At 35.8% G+C, this 20,561-nt stretch overlaps 3 protein-coding genes across 5 annotated transcripts; all 3 read right to left on the bottom strand.

The window, feature by feature from the left end:
• Nucleotides 1-835: 835 nt before the first annotated feature.
• On the bottom strand, nucleotides 836-5,988 carry LOC110624011 (SURP and G-patch domain-containing protein 1-like protein). 2 transcript variants are annotated; one of them, XM_021769056.2, is made up of 9 exons: nucleotides 5,746-5,988; nucleotides 4,489-4,943; nucleotides 3,671-3,797; nucleotides 3,435-3,541; nucleotides 2,713-2,862; nucleotides 2,226-2,366; nucleotides 1,961-2,134; nucleotides 1,275-1,453; nucleotides 836-1,132 (listed from the first exon to the last, which is right to left on the bottom strand). In XM_021769056.2, the coding sequence occupies exons 2-9, from the start codon at nucleotides 4,901-4,903 to the stop codon at nucleotides 1,106-1,108; spliced, it is 1,320 nt and encodes a 439-aa protein (XP_021624748.1). In that variant the 5' UTR covers nucleotides 4,904-4,943; nucleotides 5,746-5,988; the 3' UTR covers nucleotides 836-1,105. The 2 variants fall into 2 exon arrangements, with proteins under 2 accessions (XP_021624748.1, XP_043816894.1); XM_043960959.1 differs by having other exon boundaries at nucleotides 2,226-2,360.
• An 8,572-nt stretch (nucleotides 5,989-14,560) lies between these two features.
• Nucleotides 14,561-17,417, bottom strand: LOC110624476 (protein gamma response 1). The gene is made up of 3 exons (XM_021769645.2): nucleotides 17,264-17,417; nucleotides 15,803-16,999; nucleotides 14,561-15,392 (listed from the first exon to the last, which is right to left on the bottom strand). The coding sequence occupies exons 2-3, from the start codon at nucleotides 16,995-16,997 to the stop codon at nucleotides 14,686-14,688; spliced, it is 1,902 nt and encodes a 633-aa protein (XP_021625337.1). The 5' UTR covers nucleotides 16,998-16,999; nucleotides 17,264-17,417; the 3' UTR covers nucleotides 14,561-14,685.
• Nucleotides 17,418-18,258: 841 nt separating this feature from the next.
• On the bottom strand, nucleotides 18,259-19,856 carry LOC110624076 (60S ribosomal protein L31). 2 transcript variants are annotated; one of them, XM_021769151.2, is made up of 2 exons: nucleotides 19,704-19,856; nucleotides 18,259-18,661 (listed from the first exon to the last, which is right to left on the bottom strand). In XM_021769151.2, the coding sequence occupies exons 1-2, from the start codon at nucleotides 19,787-19,789 to the stop codon at nucleotides 18,382-18,384; spliced, it is 366 nt and encodes a 121-aa protein (XP_021624843.1). In that variant the 5' UTR covers nucleotides 19,790-19,856; the 3' UTR covers nucleotides 18,259-18,381. The 2 variants fall into 2 exon arrangements, with proteins under 2 accessions (XP_021624843.1, XP_021624844.1); XM_021769152.2 differs by lacking the exon at nucleotides 19,704-19,856 and adding an exon at nucleotides 19,560-19,692.
• Between the last annotated feature and the right edge of the window lie 705 nt (nucleotides 19,857-20,561).

Here is a 20,561-nt window from a genome sequence, read left to right as displayed (position 1 = left end):
GAGGCAACCACAAACTCACCGAAGACTCTACCGAGCACAACTATTGGTGAAACACCGTCCTAGAACAACAATCTTTTCATTTTTATTATCTTCATCTATTAGTATATGCCCTTAGATTTTTCTTTTACTCTTTCGCTTGGAAAGAAAATTTGTTTTCGTACAATATTCAAAATTATGATTCTTTGTTTTTTTATTTTTAATCGGATGTCCAGTTATGTACATTTCAAAATCTATAAAAAAAATTAATTCCTCAGACTTCATAACTATCTTCAAATGGTTTCATTTCCAAATACTGAACCTAGTTTTTTCTATTCAAAATGTAATAGGTCTTGCACTACTGGTTAATAAATTTATAATTTTCAAATGTTAATAAAATTAATTCTAAAAAAATTGTATTAACTGATTTCAATTAATTTAATGAATTATATATAGTGTTATTATTATGCTAGAATATTTTAGATTATACTAATGAATTTTAACTAATGTTTTCATTAATCTAAAACATTAGTGTAAAATACTCATTTCATTTAGTTCAAGAATTTAATTTAATTATTTTCTTTAGTTTTAACTTTAAAATGAAAAAATAAAAACTATTAAAACTAAAAAAATATTTAAAACATCATATATTATTATGTTCACTTCATTTAACTATTTTTAACAAACTAAACCCAACTAATTAAGTAAATTTAAATGAATAAACTTTAAAGTCGGATGATATGAATTCAAATTTCTTTTATTAAGGTGAATTTTAAACTCTCTAGTGTCAATATTTGTTTCGAATGCTAATAGTTTCACATAATCTTTAATCAACTACAGAAGGTACAAGACAAGCTCATTCAAGCATTACTCTGGACAACTTTCATATTCAAACACAAAAGCACATTCAAGCAAAGGCCAAGTGATGGATCTCATCCTTGGCATGTCTGCTCCGGTGAAAACAAATCCATATGAAAAAACAAATGAACAATTTAGTCATTGAACAACAATTTCCCAAATAGCTTCATTTTTGTCAATAGGCTACAATTTAATATTTCTTGTAAAGTATATTAAGCAGTTCAACTCCCCATTTATTTTCCATCAAACACCTAAGCTTCAATGAGGTTGCTCAGTAATATGCTTTTCGAGGGTTGTTCTGCAGAGAAGAAACGAGAGCACTATTAAACTTCACAATCCTAAGGCTGATGTAATCAATAATTTTACCGAATATAATGAACGGAAAATGGAAAGCAAGATTTCAAACAGAGAATAACAAGCATACAAATAAGATGTAATACCAGAGGATTTGGTCGGTAACGGTAACCAAGCATCATTCGCTTCTTATACTGCTCATATATATCATCATCAGGAGTCACCTCCCCAGGTTGTTGAGCACCAACACCCAAGTTGTCCTTCTTTACATTGCCAGCCATGATGGGGTCTGCCATACCATTTCTGGAGCTCCCCAGTCCCTCACCTGAAAGCCACAGCCCCATTAACAGGTCTTTTCCTCGCTAAACAAAGAATAGGAAATTGTTTCACACAAACAGACAAAAGTCCCACAATGCTTTCAGAAGCATTATACTTGCAACAATAAATAATACTGCCTAAAACCTAATTGAAGCTGCGGAAATAATATGCTCCTCATATTTATCAGTCACACTGACTTACTATAATAATAACCTTTATGCTTTATCAGTTTGCTCCAAACAAAATGAGCAAATACTAGGCCAAATATACAAAAAGCATTCTACATTCTGTTATATGTATATAGAAACACAAAGGAATTCAACCAGGAATACAGAGCCAAAATCACATCCAAGAAATCAACAACTCGAGCTTAAATTTAGTGCACATACGTGCACCTGCGGGAACATGTCTGCATAGGATGTGAACAAGCAGGCATGCAAGTGAGAGGAGGGAGTCCCATTCACGTAAGACATATAGGGAAAGAGAGAGAGAGAGAGAGAGAGAGAGAGAGAACCTTCTCTCCAACCCATTTTGGACAACAATTTATGCCCAACATTATCAGCCTGGATTTTCGATCTTTCTATAGCCTCTCTAGCTGCTTTTTGAGCAGCTGCATCATTACAGCTAGCCAAGAACTTCTCAAGCTCTTCTGGTGGGATGTAGTCACCCATGTGATGACCTCTTTTACCTGCATGAAAATATAGAAATGAGTACACTTTAGAAGACATCATACAGAGACCGGAGTTGTTCCTGCAGCAAAACAAGAAGCATGTGTTAACCTTGAAGAGAAGGAGGTGGAGGCATTTCATCCTTTGAGTGTTTAGGCTGCCTCCTCCTCTCTTCTTGAGCAGCCTTCTTCATGTAGAATTCCATCATTGCTATTGGATCTGTACCTTCTGGACCACTAGATTCACCTGCAGCTGCAATATCCAAATTAAATGCAACACCCAGCAGTTTAACATATTCCATAATTAACATGCCCCAGCCTGAGATAAAAATCAAGAAGCAAACAATTCTATCGTCATTGTGCTAACATTGACAACAACTTATATAAACCTGTCAATAAGGCAAGTAAACCCTTGTGTAAACACAACGATGCAACTGCTAGTAAGTCAGTACACAACGATGCAACTGCTAGTAAGTCAGTAAGCCTGAGAACTTCATGTTGGACCTCATTATTATGGCAATACAAAATGCACTCCAAGATCAAAGCTATTCTTGCATGTGACTTGTATACAGAGGACTATATTCTGTTACCAATTATACCTGCTGATGTTGATTGTGACGCTGAAGTCGCTGAAATAGGCTCATCAGTGGCTTCATATAGAGCTGAGGCAGGGATTTGGTAATTTGGTTGCTGCTGATTCAACTTTTGGGAACTACTTGTGGATTTAGAAGCTGACGTACTTGTAGCCCCTATACAGAAAATGTTTAAAATTGAAGTTTCACTCTATTGATGGACAAAATTCAAAGGAGAGAAATTTAAATACGAAAATAAAAGCACACAAAAAGAGGGAAAAACATACAGAACACAAAAATAAATAAATAAATAAAGCAAACAAAACAGATTGTTTTCAGCATTAAAATAAATAAAAAAATTCTGCCGTTGTCTTATAAATATTTTTCAGGACCAGAGAAGTGCAATAACATTTCAGAGAAGCCTATCAAATAAGCAATGACCTCAAACTATTGCAACTTTAAGATGTCAAAAATTGAGAAGCTAAGACAAACATGTTCAGAACGCATTCCTAGATTCAGAGAAGGGAAAAAGAAAGAAACAAAAAAAAGGTACACAATATACAGAATACTTAAACTCAGAAAGTCTAATCTCAATAGTAGAGAAGCAAATAGACAATCCTATCATACATAACACATATTTATAAAAGCAGCCAATTGAAAACAGAAAAACACTATTATCCATGAAAATGACCAAGAAAAACTCAGCAGGGAATGTAATGCTATACAAAGACAGTGATCCAAGTACACACCACTAGGAGGAATTTCAGAATCCCTAGCCTGTGAAAGAGCCCTCTCCTCTTCAGCAAGCTGAAACTCATAGTACTTGTAGTCTGAGCATGTTTTGTCAAATAGAAATCTGAAAAAAATACAACAGCGAGATAAATAGATAAAAAAAAATACAATTTCATGGGCACAACTTGAAGCCAAAGACCAGTATGTACAAGCACTATAGAATAATGCATAAAGTGATATATAAAGGACATACTTAAATGGTGTGTCTCCAGGGTTCTTTTGACGCGTGATATGCTCAAATTGCCTTCCATTTTTTGCAACAAAACTTGCTAGTTTGTCTGCAACTCTCTTCACTGTAGGATCACTCGGGGAAGGTGGTGCTGCACATCACTTATAAAACTGATTAATACCAAGAGCATGAACAAGGAATTCAAATTACTCTGTAGCAGGCGTGCCACATATGCCAAATCTTTCATTGAACACCTCTTTCCACCAATGTTGATTGGTACTTAAGGTATAAGCTGCATTCATCAGACAAGAAATATTCAAGAATGTTTTGCCCTATTCATCTGCCCGTTCAAGTTCATAATAGACATGTCCAAATGATCCTTTGATTGCACTTACTGAATGAAGGAGAAATGGTTTAAAGCTGAAAAAAGAGGTTTTTTTTTCTTTGGGTAAGAGATAGACACATCTAGCAAAAGGACAACAAAAGCTACTAAAACTGGTTCAAAAGTTGAGCTTCCATCTGTTTCAGGGAAACAGGTATTTAGGCAGTCATTCCATCAAGTCAACTCGTGCTTCACAGGAGAGGAGATGAAAAGAATAATGGAAGAATCATTAATGTCAGACAAAAACACCAGCACACAATAATTCAGAATGATTTCATGCATTTCTGGCATCAAAACAGGAACAAACATGTTCATTCTAAGTTCAACTAATTATGAAGTGATAACTAGAGTTACCAACAGTGGAGAATCCCTTCAAAAAAAACAAAGTACCATACCACCTACAATAGCAACCACAACAAAAAGAGGAGGGAGAAAGGATATCTATATAAGCAGTAATTACCAACATCCACTCGTTTTGATTGTTCAGAGGCATCTGATTGACCCAACTTCTGCCTTTTTGCTGATGTATCACCTGAAACATTCCCAGCATCTGCTTCATCTTCATCCTCCTCATCTTCCCCCAACTTAACTGGCGGAGCAACAATTTTTGACTTCTGCTTCAAACTGAATGCAAGTTTTCCACCTGAAGGAGGCTGTGGGGTCTTGCTTGCACTACTAGACTTAAATTGCATAGTTATTTTGCCAGGAGAAGGTTTAGGAGCCAATGCCCCTGAAACAATTGTTTTTGGTTTAGATTCCATTTCTACAGCTTTATCCTTCTCATGGTCCTTTCCCTTTTCTTGCTGGAGTTGTTTGAACCTCTCCATGAATGAACCATCATTAACAAAAAGGCTAGAAGGTGCTTGTTTATCCATTTTGAAAGAGCCAAATAATCAGGCTGTCTACAGGAGGCCTCTGTCACAAGTAAGCTTTCAAGCTATTTAGACATAAATGCTAATCTTTGGGACTGACCATTATGACTGAGCTTTCTTCATTTTTTTAGTATAACAATGATCATAAAGTCCAAAGAAACATAAGTAATATGTAAAAAGAAAGTACTAACTATTCCACTGAGGAGCTACTACAAACTTAACCTCATAACCAACCAAACTCCCAAATACTAAACTCAGAATAGCAACACCTTCTGCTACACAATAAAGCTTCCAATTTTAATTGCAGAAAGAATAAACTAATATTAACCTCTATTGCACATCTCTAACCCATGAATGTTGGAGAGATACGAACAGCATATATATAAAAAAAAATTGTTTAAAAAAAAAGGTAGAACGCTAGACTTGACAACATCAAAAAGATTCAAGCAGCCAGAATATCAAATTAATCGCTCACAACCATATAAATAACGCAGTTAATTTTCATATAAAGGATAATTGCTATCCGATTCCAAAATCCCACCCTACGCTGAACAATTATAACCCAAGGACCCATTAATGTAGCTATATAACCCTCATCCTCACCATCCCGAATTCACCTTTGCACCTCATAAAGCTCTATATACATATATAATCCCCAACACTAGCTCAAAAACCTCAATCTCCTTTCCTCGGTTACATAATCTCAACCAATTCTTCTCATAATTAGAGTAGATCCACCAATTCAAACCTTAAAAATTTTGACATGCATAAAAAACCCTAAAACAACAAGGAAAAGTAAAAAAACCCAGAATCCTATACAATCAGAAATTACCCCCAAAAAATACCTGAAAGATGTTCGATGAAGTGAAGAAGATGGCCTAGAGCAGTAAATCGTGGGTTCCCAACTGTTGATCGCAATATTATTGCTCTGGTTGGGTATTGAAAGAAGAGATTGAGCTAACCTCCGACGTTTACCTTACCGTCTCCGTCGAGGGAGAATAGGTGAATACAGATAAAAAGGTGTGCCAGCCCTATTGAGGTCGCTTTGCTTATATAAATAACAATTTGCAGCTTTTTCCTTGATTTGGAAAATATAAAAAGATAAAAGCAATAATTGTTGAGAAAATAATTTTTTTATATTTAGTAGCTAAAAATAATATAAGAAAGACTATGCGTCACGGTTTCATATTTTGGACTAACCTGAAACAGTGAGAAACCTGATTTAAACTCATTTCAAGCCAAATCAGCCAATAAATTGAAGCATACACTTGCACAGAGGAATATTTAGGTTAGGACCTCCCGTTTTGTTATCATAAAAATGGGATTAAACCACAAATATTCAATCAAATATCAACCACAAATAATCACAGCAACACCAGCCCATCAAACATGGCAACTCGACACCGTGATTTAATAAATGAGCTACTTATTTTATTTCAGGGATTACACAACTATAGTAACTATCCTTTCACAACTTGTAGATAGAGGGATGATCTACACGGAGTGGAGGCACTATATAGGGACTCCATAGGCCTACGATAGCTAGCTGGACCCCGTCCTCACTGGTGGCTAATTAGTCACTCCCCGTAAAAAGCCTTAGAAACAAATAGGCTTGTTCCAGGAGGAGACATCAACATGTCTCATATAACACCCCCAAAATAAATACATTGAAAGGAATTACAATAAATTGTCTCGACCCTTATCTTCCCACTAATTTATACTAATTTATCCCAACACTACTTTCTGGGAATTTCAATGTTGGAAAATTACACTTTTGGTTCCTAAAAACTCTATGATTATGACACTCCCCCACTTAAACAGTCGACCTTCTCGTTGACTAAGTTTGTTGGAATCCTTCAATCTTCGAGTTCGACGATTTTACGCCTTCTCATAATGGGACCTGATCCTAATCTTGCTTGATTAAACTGTTGGACCGTCGTAGTCTTTGGTATGGAGTCATTCAGCTATTGGTGTCTCGCCATTGCTTGTCTTTAGATGTTGACCTTACTCCATGCCTCAAAACTCGATCAATAATCTATCCCCTTGCATAACCTATGCCACATGACATCGTGATTGACCTGTAATAGTCTCACAAGAGAGGTTAGTACTAACCAAGTTAGATTCAAATACTAATTAATATAACAAGTCATATAAAACACGACACAGTGTGACTCAACAGGTGTGCCAACAGCACTTGGGGCCCATAAAGACTTAAACTGCCTTTTACCCATCTTCTCGACACAACACAACTTTATCCCCCATGTAGCGAAGCTCCGGGGATCCTCCTATGAAAGCGATGTCCCCACTTTCAAAAAGAACTCATTCAGCACTCTCCTCCTCCTATGTATGTCTTACAGTCCTCCCCTTCGTAAGCTCAACCATTTTGTACTTTATCTCCTTTCTCTCTATCTAGGAATTAATTTACCCAAATGTCGCTTTCAGCATAACTCACCAAATCGATTTGCCTCATCACTTGCCTTAAGCAACCTGTACTTCTTGACCTATCTTCAGCCCTCCTCCACATTGTCCCATGTGCGAGACTTTTATTTAGCTATGAGGTCTCTTTCTCCTGCTCAACCACACAGGAAAGACAGAAAACACAATAAATGTTATACCTATATGATGCGAGAGGGTTCCCTCTCATTAAGTTTCCATTGCACATCACTCTTTTCTCATGTAAAAGTGTGAGCATTCTCTATTCACAGGATTTTACACTTCCCTTCTTCGAACAGATTTAGCTTTATAGTTTAACTACATAAATTTTATTCTCTATATTTCTGCACAATCATAAGTCTCAATAATGTTAATAAATAAGTTCATATTGAAGAGAAAATTATTTACCTCTAACCCACCACAAAGATTGAGGTTCTGAGATTCCACCCTTGCCTACTTCACAGGCATTAGCACGTAATTCAGACCATTGATGAATGCTCATCTGGTTCACTTTTGAATTACTGCCCATCGTCCCTCCCATGTCATATTTAATATTTTTGCACCATTCATGTCAAAAATACATGAGAGGCCTCTGCCTCAATTCCGTCTCAGGAGACCTCTTGCCTCAATTTTGAGTGGAATGGTCTCAGGATTCTTAGATGGCCTCAAGCTCTATTGGCTCATCCTCCCCCTTACCACTATACCCTGAGGTCATTACTCTCTCTCCAAGGGTCACCAAAAGGGAGTATGTAGCACCTAGTCATTACCCTCTTTCCAGAAGACATTTCCAATAGAGTGTGCAGTACTAGGTTATTATTTCTCTCCCAATGGTGTCCCAGTGGAGCGTGCAGCACCTCTAGTTCAGATGGCCAGTCTAGCCAGAAGACTCATGCTTTTGTCTTCTTTGCCTCACAACTATTCGTGCTACTACTCCTCGTAGCTTTATAATTAGGAAGTCACTGTCTCTCTTTCCATCACTTTATACTCAAGATCACCCCACCGGGTGTCATTAGCATAAAAGCGGTTTTGGGTGACCTCAATCTCCTAACAATTTGGCTATCGCCACCGACAATGTTCATTTTCCCTCTCTAGTGCCTTAAGGCACTCATAAACAGAGTCAATCTCTAGCGCCATCCCCTCTTGAGTGGTGTAGACATTCAACAAGGCTGCAAGGTTCTCAACCCTTCTCTCAAGGGCATCCATGCGTGCCAAGCTTCATCATGCTTCTACACTTCTGCTTTCCAAGTTACTCAATTGGGCACTACGAGAACGTTTCGGGCGTTGGGAGGCCTCAAGCTCTATTGGCCTACCCTTTCCCCGAAATCACTCACTAGGATTTTGGGTGGCCTCATTCTCTATTAGCATACCCTCACCTCTGCTCTTCTCAATTGGGCGCTACAAGAACGCTTCGGGCATTGAGAGGCCTCAAGCTCTATTGGTCTACCCTTTTCCCCGAAACCACTCACTAAGATTTTTAGGTGGCCTCATTCTCTATTGGCACACCCTCACCTCTACTCTTCTTGCTGGGATTTTGGATGGCCTCAGGCTCTCTTGGCACATCCTCACTGTAATACCCGGCTAGACTCCGATATCGAAATTCCTACCGTCCGGTGGAATCTCGGATGTCGAAAACCCCTAGAAGGGTAAAACCATGTTTTCATAAAATGTTTTAATGTATTTTATGGTTTTAAGCAAGAAAGAAATTAAGTTTTGAATGAAAATGCTCTTGAGAGGAAGACTCAGGTTCGGCAGCCAAACCTCAAGTTCGGCCGCCGAACATGCATGCACTTCGAGAGTGCTTTAGGCCCCCGAAGGCATAAGTGAGGGAAGTCCAGGTTCGGCCGTCGAACCTCATGTTCGGCCGTCGAACCTCATGTTCGGCCGCCGAACATGGCATGCATGCGGAGGCACGTTAGGCCCCCGAAAGTGGCCTGGCCAGCCACCTATAAAAGGGTCCCCTTGTCCGAATGGGCGAGCTTTTCTCCCCATTTTCGGCCAAGGTGAGTTCTCCACCGTCCCTCGCCGATTTTGTGTCTCTTCCTACAAATCTTTTATGATTTTTATGAGATTTCACTTTGTTTTGAAGATTTTTGAGCATTTAAGCAAGTTTTGAGGCTTGGAAGACTCAGGAGCTCTTTTCCTTGGTTCTCCAAGTTTAGGTCGTCTCTCTCTCGATCTTCAAGAGGTAAGAGCCGATCTTGAACTCATTTTATATTTTAAGTAAGTTTTAAGTTGATTCATAGGGGGTAGAAATGCATGTTTAGGTTAGTTGAGCTTTGTTAGGTTTTATGTGATTATATGGACAATGTGTGTTGGATATGCATGTTTGATGTGTTGTAGTTGGGATTTATGATAGTTTGAGACCCCTAAGTGTTGTTGTATGTGTGTATGCATGCTTTGAGAGAGTTGGATGCTTGATTGGAAGGTTTGGGAGGAAAGTGTGCGGTGAAGAGCTGAGTTTCTGCCCTTTGGGAGAAACCAGGTTCGGCAGCCGAAAGGATTTTCGGCTGCCGAACCTGTCTGTGAGGCAAGCCTTTCGGCTGTCGAAGCCTGCCCCCAAAAATGGACTTTCGTCTCTGGAGGGCACTTTCGGCCGCCGAAGGTGCCGCCGAACCTGCATGACTTTCGGCTCTGGAGGGACTTTCGGCCGCCGAACCTGCCGCCGAAAGTGCCCTGTTCAGCCTTCCTTTGCATGTTTTCTATGGATGTTTTGAGGTGTTTTAGGGGGTTTTTGGGGAGTATTTTAGAGTCATGATCATAGATGTTTGGTCCCTCATTTGAGTCCACCTGTGTAGGTTCGGACCCGAGGAACCGAGGACCCCAGCAGTGAGATAGCTACTTTCGAGTCTTGTCAGAGCTAGCCAGAGGTGAGTGGAATAACTTTCTATGTTTTCAAAGTAAATAATGAACGTTTTAGCATGATTCACGCATCATGAATGCCATGAGATATATTAGGGTGCTTGCATTAGAATTCACGAATATGTCGCATTGCACATTATGTTGTTGATGTGGATGAATGTTGAATGATCCATTAGCCCTTATATGGTATGACATGACAGACTATGGAAGTCCGGGTGAGCCTGCACTATGCTCCCGGCATGATTGGATATGTATGTTATGCTATAGAAGTCCAGGTGTGCCTGCACTACGCCCCTGGCATAATTAGACTGTATAGAGGGCTAAGTGGTGATAAGTTCATCCTTGACGTGAAATGTTTATGCTGTGATGCATTCCATGATATCATACGTTTTATTATTCTGCTCACTGAGCTCTAGTAGCTCACCCCTCTCCCTTAACCCCCAGGTTTGCAGGTACAGGGTAGACCAGGAGGTCAGCAAGAGTAATAAAGTCATGGTCATATAATAACTAGTGTGGACATGATAAATGTTGTTATGTTATGTTGAGTACAGTCATGTAAAAGTATGATATAGAAATGTTATGTAATAATGCTTATGAAGATTTAGAGTTGTGCTTGACCATAGTATTATGTTAATCCCTTTCTAGTACATGATCTTAATGTTTAATGATGATTATTGAAAATCAAATATAATGTATGTATGTTACCCTATTGGAGCATTATTGAGGACTCCAGTGTGGGTTAATGATTATGGTTATGTGTAGTGCATGTACAGGTTGAGTTTGGTGAATGAATGGAAAGAAAAGTTCAAATTTTTATGTGTGTTGTTGATCATGTATGGGATTAAACAGGTTTACAGGATGAATGTTAGGATTGCTACGGGTCCCGGCGGCCTTATGTCGACCTGGATCCTAGTGCCGGTAGCGGTCCGGATTTCCGGGTCGTTACACTCACCCACATTTTTCCTAATAGGATATTTGGGTGGCCTCATGCTCTTTTGGCCCACCCTCTGTCCTAAAGAATCTGGCTACCATCGCTAGAAGGTATTCATTTTTCTCTTCTAGGTCGGCATTCTTCTTTTCTAAAGCCTCAATGCGTTTATCTCGTTGCTCAAAAGCAAAGGACATCTGATCCTGGGTTGGGCACTCATTTACCCAATCAAATAACTCTTCAACCCTTTTCTCCAGGGCATCCACTCGAGAGTTTCTTTTCGTCATTCATTTATATTACTCGCAGATCTTTCTTGTTCTGATACCAAATGTCACGGTTTCAGATTTTGGCACTAGCCTAGAATCGTGCAGCACCTAGTTTGAACTCCTTTCAAGCCAAGTCAGCCAATAAATTCAGGCATACACCTGCATAACGGAATATTTGGGTTAGGACCTCCCATCTTATTATCATAAAAGCGGGTTTAAGCCACAAATATTCAATCAAATATCAGCAACGAATAATCACAACAACACCAGCACATCAAACATGACAACTCGACATCGTGATTTAATGAATGGGCTACTTATTTTATTTCAGGGGCAAAATAGTCATTACATAACTATAGCAACGATCCTCTCACAACTTGTAGATAGGGGGGATGGTCTACAAGGAGTGGAGGCACTATCTAAGGACTCCGTAGGCCTACGATAGCTAGCTGGGCCCAGTCCTCACTGGTGGCCAACTAGTCACTCCCCCTAAAGAGCCTTAGAAACAAATAGGCTTATTCCAGGAGGAGACATCAACATATTTCATATAACACCCCCAAAATAAATACATGGAAAGGAATTACAACAAATTGTCTCGACCCTTATCTTCCCACTAATTTATACTAATTTATCCCAATACTGCTTTCTGGGAATTCTAATGTTGAAAAATTACACTTTGGTCCCTGAAAACTCTATGATTGTGACACTATGCATGAAAAGATTAATCTAGCTATTGTGCCTATTTTTTATATTTATTTTTGTATTTTACATATTTTATTTTAATAAATCTTTTATTTAAAAAATATTATTTCAAATGTAACAGTTAAATTTTAAAAATAATTTAAAAAAAAATAAAATTATTGGTTGCACTAATAAAATTTCATTAAACAATTAAATTTTAAAACTTATTAATGAGATCAGTCGGTATCCATAAAAAAAAAGTGAACATATAATAATTATATATTTAATATGTGTCTCCTTTTTTTCCTTTTCTATTGGTAACGCCTAACAGTCTTTTTGTTATGATGCCATCTGTTTTTATCACGTAGATCTGTATATACGAAAGCGTCTCTCTTCATATCATGCCATTTAATTTATCAGCGCACATGCGGATAGGGCTGCGGAGTGATTGGATCTGCTATCTTTTATCAAATCACATCACCGGGTTGGATTTTTCCCCATTGGATCCGAACTCACATGTGATCCAGTTTGCTCCGTGTTTCTGAGTCGAAACCTGAGGAGCCGGGCTGTTCGGCCTAAAGGATTTCGCGAACTCTAAGCCGGCTCTATTTTCTCGGTTCTGGTCCAGGATGGATGAGACCCGGCGGTCATAGGTGATAAATAAAATATTAACACTGTTAAAATTTATCTATATAATAAAAATGATTTATTTTTACTATTTTAATTTGTTATATCAGAGTTTTGAATTTGAAATTTTAAAGATCTATATAAGCACGAGTAAACAGAAATCAAATTAATTTTGGAGTGAGGAAATGAATTAGATTGAAGGGTTCCTCAATTTCAATTCTAATGAATTTTGATTTAATTTAATTTGATGAAGAAAATTGAAAAATTAAAATTTTAATTTAAAGTAAACTGAAGATTATTTTAACAAATCTAAATTTAATCCATCTATGAAATATTGTAATATTATTAAACTAGAAATCATTAATCATCAATATTACTATAAGACTTTACCCACCAAATTAAGATTTTTAACAAATTATTATGTTTGGATTCTCTTTATTTTGCATAAAATACTTTTAACTTTTTTTATATTTTCTGGAAACATTTAAAAAATCAATTTTTTTTATAAAAAAAACTACCATTTAAGAAAGTAATTTTTTCTGTTTAATTTTTGTAATATATTTTTCATATTTTAAAAACCTTATTAGGACAATTAAACTTTGTGCACATAAATCTTATTAAGATTTTTTTATTATTTAATATTGGAAATAATAATAAAAAGTAAATAATTTTGTTTAAAAAATTTTATAAGAAATTTTTCATATCATATTTGATTATAATTCATATCTTAATCGAATAAAAACCTATTAAAATTTATAATGTCACAATTTTAAAGATAAATTTAAATCCATAATTTATAGTATAATTCCTAAAATTTAGTAAATTTTTTTATCTTATTAACAAAAGAGTACTTCTCTTTTTAGACTTTGAATGGAACAAACTCAGTAAATTCATTTATTTCTTGAAATATGATATTTTTCAAGATTAAAATTGATCAAATAATTTGGTTCAGTATGAACCCAAATCACCGAGGAGGGATCGATTTCGGTCTTTTTTTTCTCCTTCTAGACTTTAAATGTAACATATTAAAACCAATAGTCTGGTCCGATTCGGAAAATGGAAAAACTATTTTGTTGTATGCGTTCCTTCTGTTTAAGTAGATTATGCAGCTACAAGATTTCACACACTCCAAGTTTGCTACCTAACCACTTTAACGTACCAATTCCATGTCATGTCAGTGAATACAGGTCTAGGCAGAAACAACAGCAAAACAAAAGAGGATTTGATACTAGCACCATAACTTGGGAAGAACCACATATCACAGCATATTAGCAAAGCAAAATAAACATAATATAAGCTAAATTATAATAGAAAGAGAACAGCCAAACAATAGATCCAGAGATCTTAGATTGATGCTAATGTAGTGAGTAGTGACTTGTGAGTTAGATGTTTGAACTACGACATTGGCATTGGCAGTATAGCAAAGAGAGATAAGAAAATTGAACAATGGACGAGAATATCAAATAAGCCTCAAATAGTTCTAATGCAATTTATTGCAAAATCACGTGCTTGAACTTTGAAACCATAAAATTTCTGAAGAATGGAACCTTTTTAAAGAGTTTCCGAAGGTTCACTCAGCACAGAATTTCTCTTGATTTAACAATATGACATCTAAGGACCTCAGTGACCTACAAGACCACATTTTGAAGCTCGGATGAAGGAATATTATTGCTTTGTAAAACGTAAGGAAATTACTCCATTCTTAAAACCATGGTGACAAATATGAACCGAAACAACAAACATCAAAACAGAGGTGGGTTCTCATTTGAAACCAGGAAACAAGCTTTTCATGGGCAAACCTCACAGGACTTCTAGCATGCCTATCAGGGGAACACTAATTTAACATATGTTTGAAGAATTATCACTAGTGACTAAACATTACCTTTATTACAATTCTCAGTTAGTTACCATGTTGGTTACTTGAAACCTCAAATTCTCGTAATGGAACTGTCAACAACAGATCATTCAGTAAAGAAGTTCCAAAGTCAAGTTCACATTTCAGATTCAAATCCAATATTCCAAAATCCTTCGGGAGTCAAAGGCGGAACATACTTATACCTATGTCTAGAAACACCATCATGATGCTCACAACGGAAATTCTGTTTATTACCATCAGCATCCTTGCCTCCATTAGGAAGAACTGCATCATAGAATTTCTTGCACTGTTTGCATTCAACTCCTTTCAAATTATCCCGCTCAGCTTTCTTTCTAACTGGTTCAACATACTTGAAACTTTTTTGGCCAGCCATTGAAAGTGGCATCTGCTGCTTTTCTGGGCTAGGGACAACATTCATGTCCTGCGTTTCATCATCTGAACTATCAGAATGCAAATCTTTCTGAACTGGAATTGGAATTTGAAGATCATGATCTTCCTCCATGGTTTTATTCAAGGTCCTTCTAAGGTTCTGAAGGGGGGTATTCAGGAAATCATCATGAGGGTCAGGACCGTCTCTGTTTTGATGAGACCTAGTAGCTATCCAACGAGATGCAGGCCGCTTTGTACCAATAACAGGAGCAGATTTTGCAGTAGGAAGGCATTTTGGAGCAATATGAATGGATGAAGGAGAATGGATGCTTGGTGTCGGAATTGATTTGACTACTTTATCTTCCTCCAACAGATCACTGACGTCATTTTCAATCTTCACTTTCTTGATCTCACAAGCAGCTGTAGAAGTATCTGGATGTCTGCTAGCAAAATCTAGAATTTTCAAGCAACAAATATAAGATTATTTAGTCATAGAACCATGGACGGAATAATAGAAACATAGGTGATTATATGCAACAACAAGGCAGACTATTTGGAGTTAGGATTGTGCTTTCGTATAACATTCAATATAATTATAAAACCTCACAGAATACTGATGAGTTCAGCAAAACCCAGGACAAACTCAATACTACATTAGATTTCAATTTGAAGCGTCTAATAAACAAATGCACCCTTCTATCTAAATCATGATTGATGGCAAACCACCACTCAATTTGATAATTTAGTTCATTTCTCTTTTAGGATATGAAATTTGGGTAATGAAAACAACTCCCCCTAAAATTTTCCGGGGCATATTCCTATTCCTTCATAAATGCATAGAATAAAAGATCAATAAATCTTACCGGGAGAAGTTGTTAGATTATTTTGATGCATTATTGAGCCAATTTCAGCTACTAATTTGATTTGAGGAAGCATGTTCTCCTCAGTAAGGCCACTCTTTGCACAGAGAAATTTGTATTGAGACTTCAACCTTTTGTACGCATCAAAGATATTCTTTGTCTTCTTCTTCTCAGCCAGTAACTGAGTCTCTTTTAATGCAATTTGCTGAAGCCGCTTTTCATATGAATCCTTTTCCTCAGCAACCTTGCTGCAGCTGCTAAGGTTTTCCTTGAGCTCATTCATCTTCTCCTCTAAAGCATTTACTGTCTCCAGGAGCAGTTTTTTGTCATTCTCAGACTTCTCTAACTGTTGTTTTTGCTTCAAGATGTCCAACTTATCCATATCAATCTGTTGAAGCAGTTGTGCTTTTGACACTCTTCCCTCTTCAACTTCTTCTGTCTTTTTCTGTAGCTGCCTTTGCAGTTTGCTAACATCCTCCTCCAACCTTTCCGATTTTTCAGCACTATCTGACAAATGTGATAATAAGGAATTGATCCTTTTTAACAAGTCTTTCTCTATCTCTTTCTTTTCTGCTACCTTTAAAGTCTCCCGTTTAAGCTCACCTTCCAGCTCTTCAACCTTTTTCTCTAAGCTCTTCAATTTGGCAAGCAACCCATTAGTCTTTTCTTCATAATCATTCAGTTGCTTTTCCTTCTCCAATATCATAGATGATTTCGTTTGGACCAATTGAAGTAATCTATTATGCAATTCCATTCCATCATCAACTTCCTTGGACTTCTCCCTAACCTTCTGTTCTAGTTCATCAACTCTAACTTGTAGACTTGTTTCTTTGAGAACTAGAGAGTTTATCTTGTTGTCCAACTCCCCTAAAGACTTTTCCTTCTCAAGCTTTTCCTCAAGCAATTCTTGCTTTTCAAGCAGAAGTTTTTCAATCTGGAGTTGAAGATTTTTCTCCTTCTCTTTCCATGAATCTTCCGCTTCTTTTTTAGCTTCCAAATAAAGTTTCTGCAAGCTTTTAGATTTCATTTGAAAATTAGAGTAGAGCTGACTGCAAAATATATACTCTATCTGGGAAATCCTGTCCTTTGCTTCCTGAATTGTTGCAACCAGTATAGTACTAAGCTTAGATACATACTTCAAATCATCATCCTCTGCTGGACATCCAGGTTTCGGAGAGTATTGAAGGCCCACCTCCATTACTAGCAATATAAGAAACAGGAAAAATAAGATCTAAAAGCAAACTAAAATTTTCTCATTTTCGAAGAAGAAGAGTTTAACGACCCTAATTTCAAACTTCAAATAAAAGTTCCAATTGAGATGATCATCATGATGATTAGATGACAAACACACACGAAATTAGGAAATCGAAAATTAGGAGTAATATTAAGCATTTGCAATGGAGATACATTTTTTAAGGAGAAACGAACAAAAACTGCGGAAACAAGAAGGATTAGGAAATTTACCTGAACCAAAGGCGTTTGCTGGAATCAACTTCTCAGAAGAGAGGTGAAATCTGCTTCTCTCCGTCTCTTCCCGTTTGGGTTGTGGCGTTGGCGGGTTCTCAAAATTTTCAATAAGCTTTAGCGTAAAGCTTGGCGGGGAAGCCTTGAGAGGAGAAGTAGTGGGGCAACGATTTGGGCCTGGTACGATCATTCTAGCCCATTGATCCGCCTTTCCAAGCAACAAGTTGGAATAATATATAATGAAATTTGAAATAAATTTTATTTTAATGAATAACATTCATATTGGAATAATTAAATAAATAAACATACATATATATATATATATATATATTATTTGTAAACTTTAAATATTAATAACAAAATTTAAATATTTTTAGATCATTAAATTTTAATAACTGAATTATTAATTAAATTTTGATTTATATAGATTCTTATTTAACTATATTCAAGTAAATTCAAATATTATTAATATAATAATTATAATTAAATTTGTATTTCAGTGGATCAATATTCAAAGTACGAGCTCCAAACTAAAGGAAAATACAAACCAGTAACAAATTTGAAGTATTTTAATTTTAACAGCTTTTGAAAGCTTTTGAGGAGAGCGATTTTCGAAGTACTTTTAACCATTCCTATCCCTAAGCCAATGGTTTGATTCAGACCAATTCCGATTCATTGGCTCAAGGAGATTCTGACGGTTCTGAATTCATCAGCTCAAGGGGATGGATTCAACTTAATAATCAATCAGGTTTCAATTCATTCTTAATTAGATTCATGTAGCCTTAAGTAGAAACGGGACTCAATCCAGCCAATTCCTATCGAGGAGGTTCAAACCAACTATGATTTCAAGTACAGTCGATCTGGTTGCAATCCAGAAACAGACCTCTGCCATGCTTAGACACGTAGCTAGTGCAGAAATAACTCCTCAAAAGACAGTTGCTAATCTAGAGCCCATTGAATAAATCATTAGACATTAAGACATAAAATCACAAGTCTAAAGGAAATTTTCTCTTCCAAAGATTTTCAAAGACAATCCTAAACAAAACCAAAATCACAGGAGTAATTAAAGACAACCAAAAATGGAGTTCCTTCACTAAGAACTAAGGAAACAGGCTACTTTAGTCCTCTTCGTCAATGACCTTGGTGCCCAAACCCTTCAATCCCTCTGGAGGAATCTCAGCCACAGTGACAAGTGAGTAAAACTCCTCCTTTGCATCCTCTTCATCGTTTCTCTTCCTTGCAATGCGAACACGAACTCTTCTCGGCACACTCCTGATTCCACGGCTCCACACTTGCTTGTTTAGCTTGACATCAACTCTAACATCAGTTGTTCCCATGGCTTTCTGAGCAAACTTTCTGATTTCCTTTATAGCCTTTGGAGCCTTCTTCTTGAAAGTGCTACAAGAACCCAAAAAAAGTTTTAAGTTAGTTCCCAAGTCAAAATCAGTCAACAATTTCAAACAACAAAAACTCAAACGTAGCTAAGAGTCAGCTGTGCAACTCACTGATCAGCAAAAATTGAAGCTAAAAAAAAGTTCTTTAACATAACAAGTCAATCAATAAAATAATGAGAGACAGATAGCTTCAGAACCTTAAAGCTTCTAAAGAAATCAATTGCATCAGTTACAGTTCTACAATAATTATGTTAGGAATGCAATGCAAACTTGATGAACTTAAATCCCAATTGGTGTTGCATAAAGAGAAGTATGTTTCGACATTGATGTTAGCAATTATCTTCAGATTATATCTTCCCATCTTCACATTTAATTAAGATAAAGAATGCAGAAGGGATAACATTCAGAATAAACTGTTAAAATGAACAAGTTGTTGAAGGTTGTTTCTGGATTCATAAATCTGGATTTGAAATTTAGATTTCAAATATTGAATTAAAAATTTATAAATTTGACATAAAAAATCTACTTCAGCTAAAAAAATAGAGAGCAGAGTTTAATAAAAAAAATGTCAAGTTAAACACAAATTTCAAAAACATAGTTACCATTGTTATTTCACATAGTAGGTCTTTTTTTAACTGTTTAAATTTACCTTGAATTTGATTGAAACACAAAACACCTAATTCAACTATTGCAAATTACAATATTGTATCTAAAATTATAAACTGAGCTTCCGAGCCCTGAAGATGAAACATTTCTAAACAAAAGATAAGATCCTACCAAAAGAATTAAGATCATGAACAGCATAATCTTCCCAAATGTCAATTTATAAAGGTCCTTGACCTTTATATTCACCTCATATGTTTATATATTATGCATACTGACAAGCGAAGCTCTATACTTACGAATCGCGGATGAAGCTACACATGGTACAGGCGCAAAAACTAAACCAAACCCACAAAATTAAGATTTACATATTCAATCAACCGTAACTTCATGTCAGGGGAGAGAGAGAGATAAAGATAGAGGGAGAGAGAAAAAGAGAGTACCATCCATGCAAGCGTTTATGAAGATTAATGGTGTACTCTCTGGTAATAACCTCCTCCTTTCTTCCTTTGCCTGCTCTCTCCACCATGGCTGCGGCTCTCTCACAATCCCAAAAACCCTAAACTGCTTCGACGTGTTAATATAGTAGGTTGCTTCCCTTAAGCGAAATGTCCTCCAATTTTACTATAACTACGAAAATGCCCTTGGAGTTAAGGGCATTCTTCTCAAAAAATAACAATTATTATTATTATTATTATTATTATTATTATTATTATTATTATTATTATTATTATTATTATTATTATTATTATTATTATTATTTTTAAATTAAATTTAAATAATAAAAATAAATTATTTTTAAATTTATTCATGTAACATTTTCTATATATAAATTATTTGCAAAAAAAAGCCTTAATTAAAAAATTATTGATTCAAATAATTTACAATAACTTTTATTTTTTAAATTATATAAAATTTATTTCAAAATATAAAAATTTAATTTTTATATGCTATAAGAAATTATGTATTATTTATTAATATTTTATTTTATTTTATAGTATTATAAATATTTAAGATTAATGAATAAATTTATAATCACTGATGAAAAGTGTATTTGAATAAAATAAGAGAGATTTCAGATTTTATTGCATTAATTTTTAATTTTTGATTAAAAAAATTAGTGGATAAATGTTAAATAATTTCCTATAATAAGATGAACTTTGAAATTATTTATAATTATTTATGAAATTATTGGATATAAAGGAAAATCAAAGTATTGGGTTAGTTAAAGTTCGTTTGCTTCTAAGTGTAATTTGGGAATTAATTGAATAATTAGAATAATAATAATAATAGCTCAAAAC

The sequence above is a fragment of the Manihot esculenta genome, chromosome 10, assembly GCF_001659605.2.
Source record: "Manihot esculenta cultivar AM560-2 chromosome 10, M.esculenta_v8, whole genome shotgun sequence".
NCBI classification, from domain to species: Eukaryota; Viridiplantae; Streptophyta; class Magnoliopsida; order Malpighiales; family Euphorbiaceae; genus Manihot; species Manihot esculenta.
The sequence above is the reverse complement of the archived record's forward strand: the minus strand, read 5'-3'. Positions and strand labels throughout refer to the sequence as shown.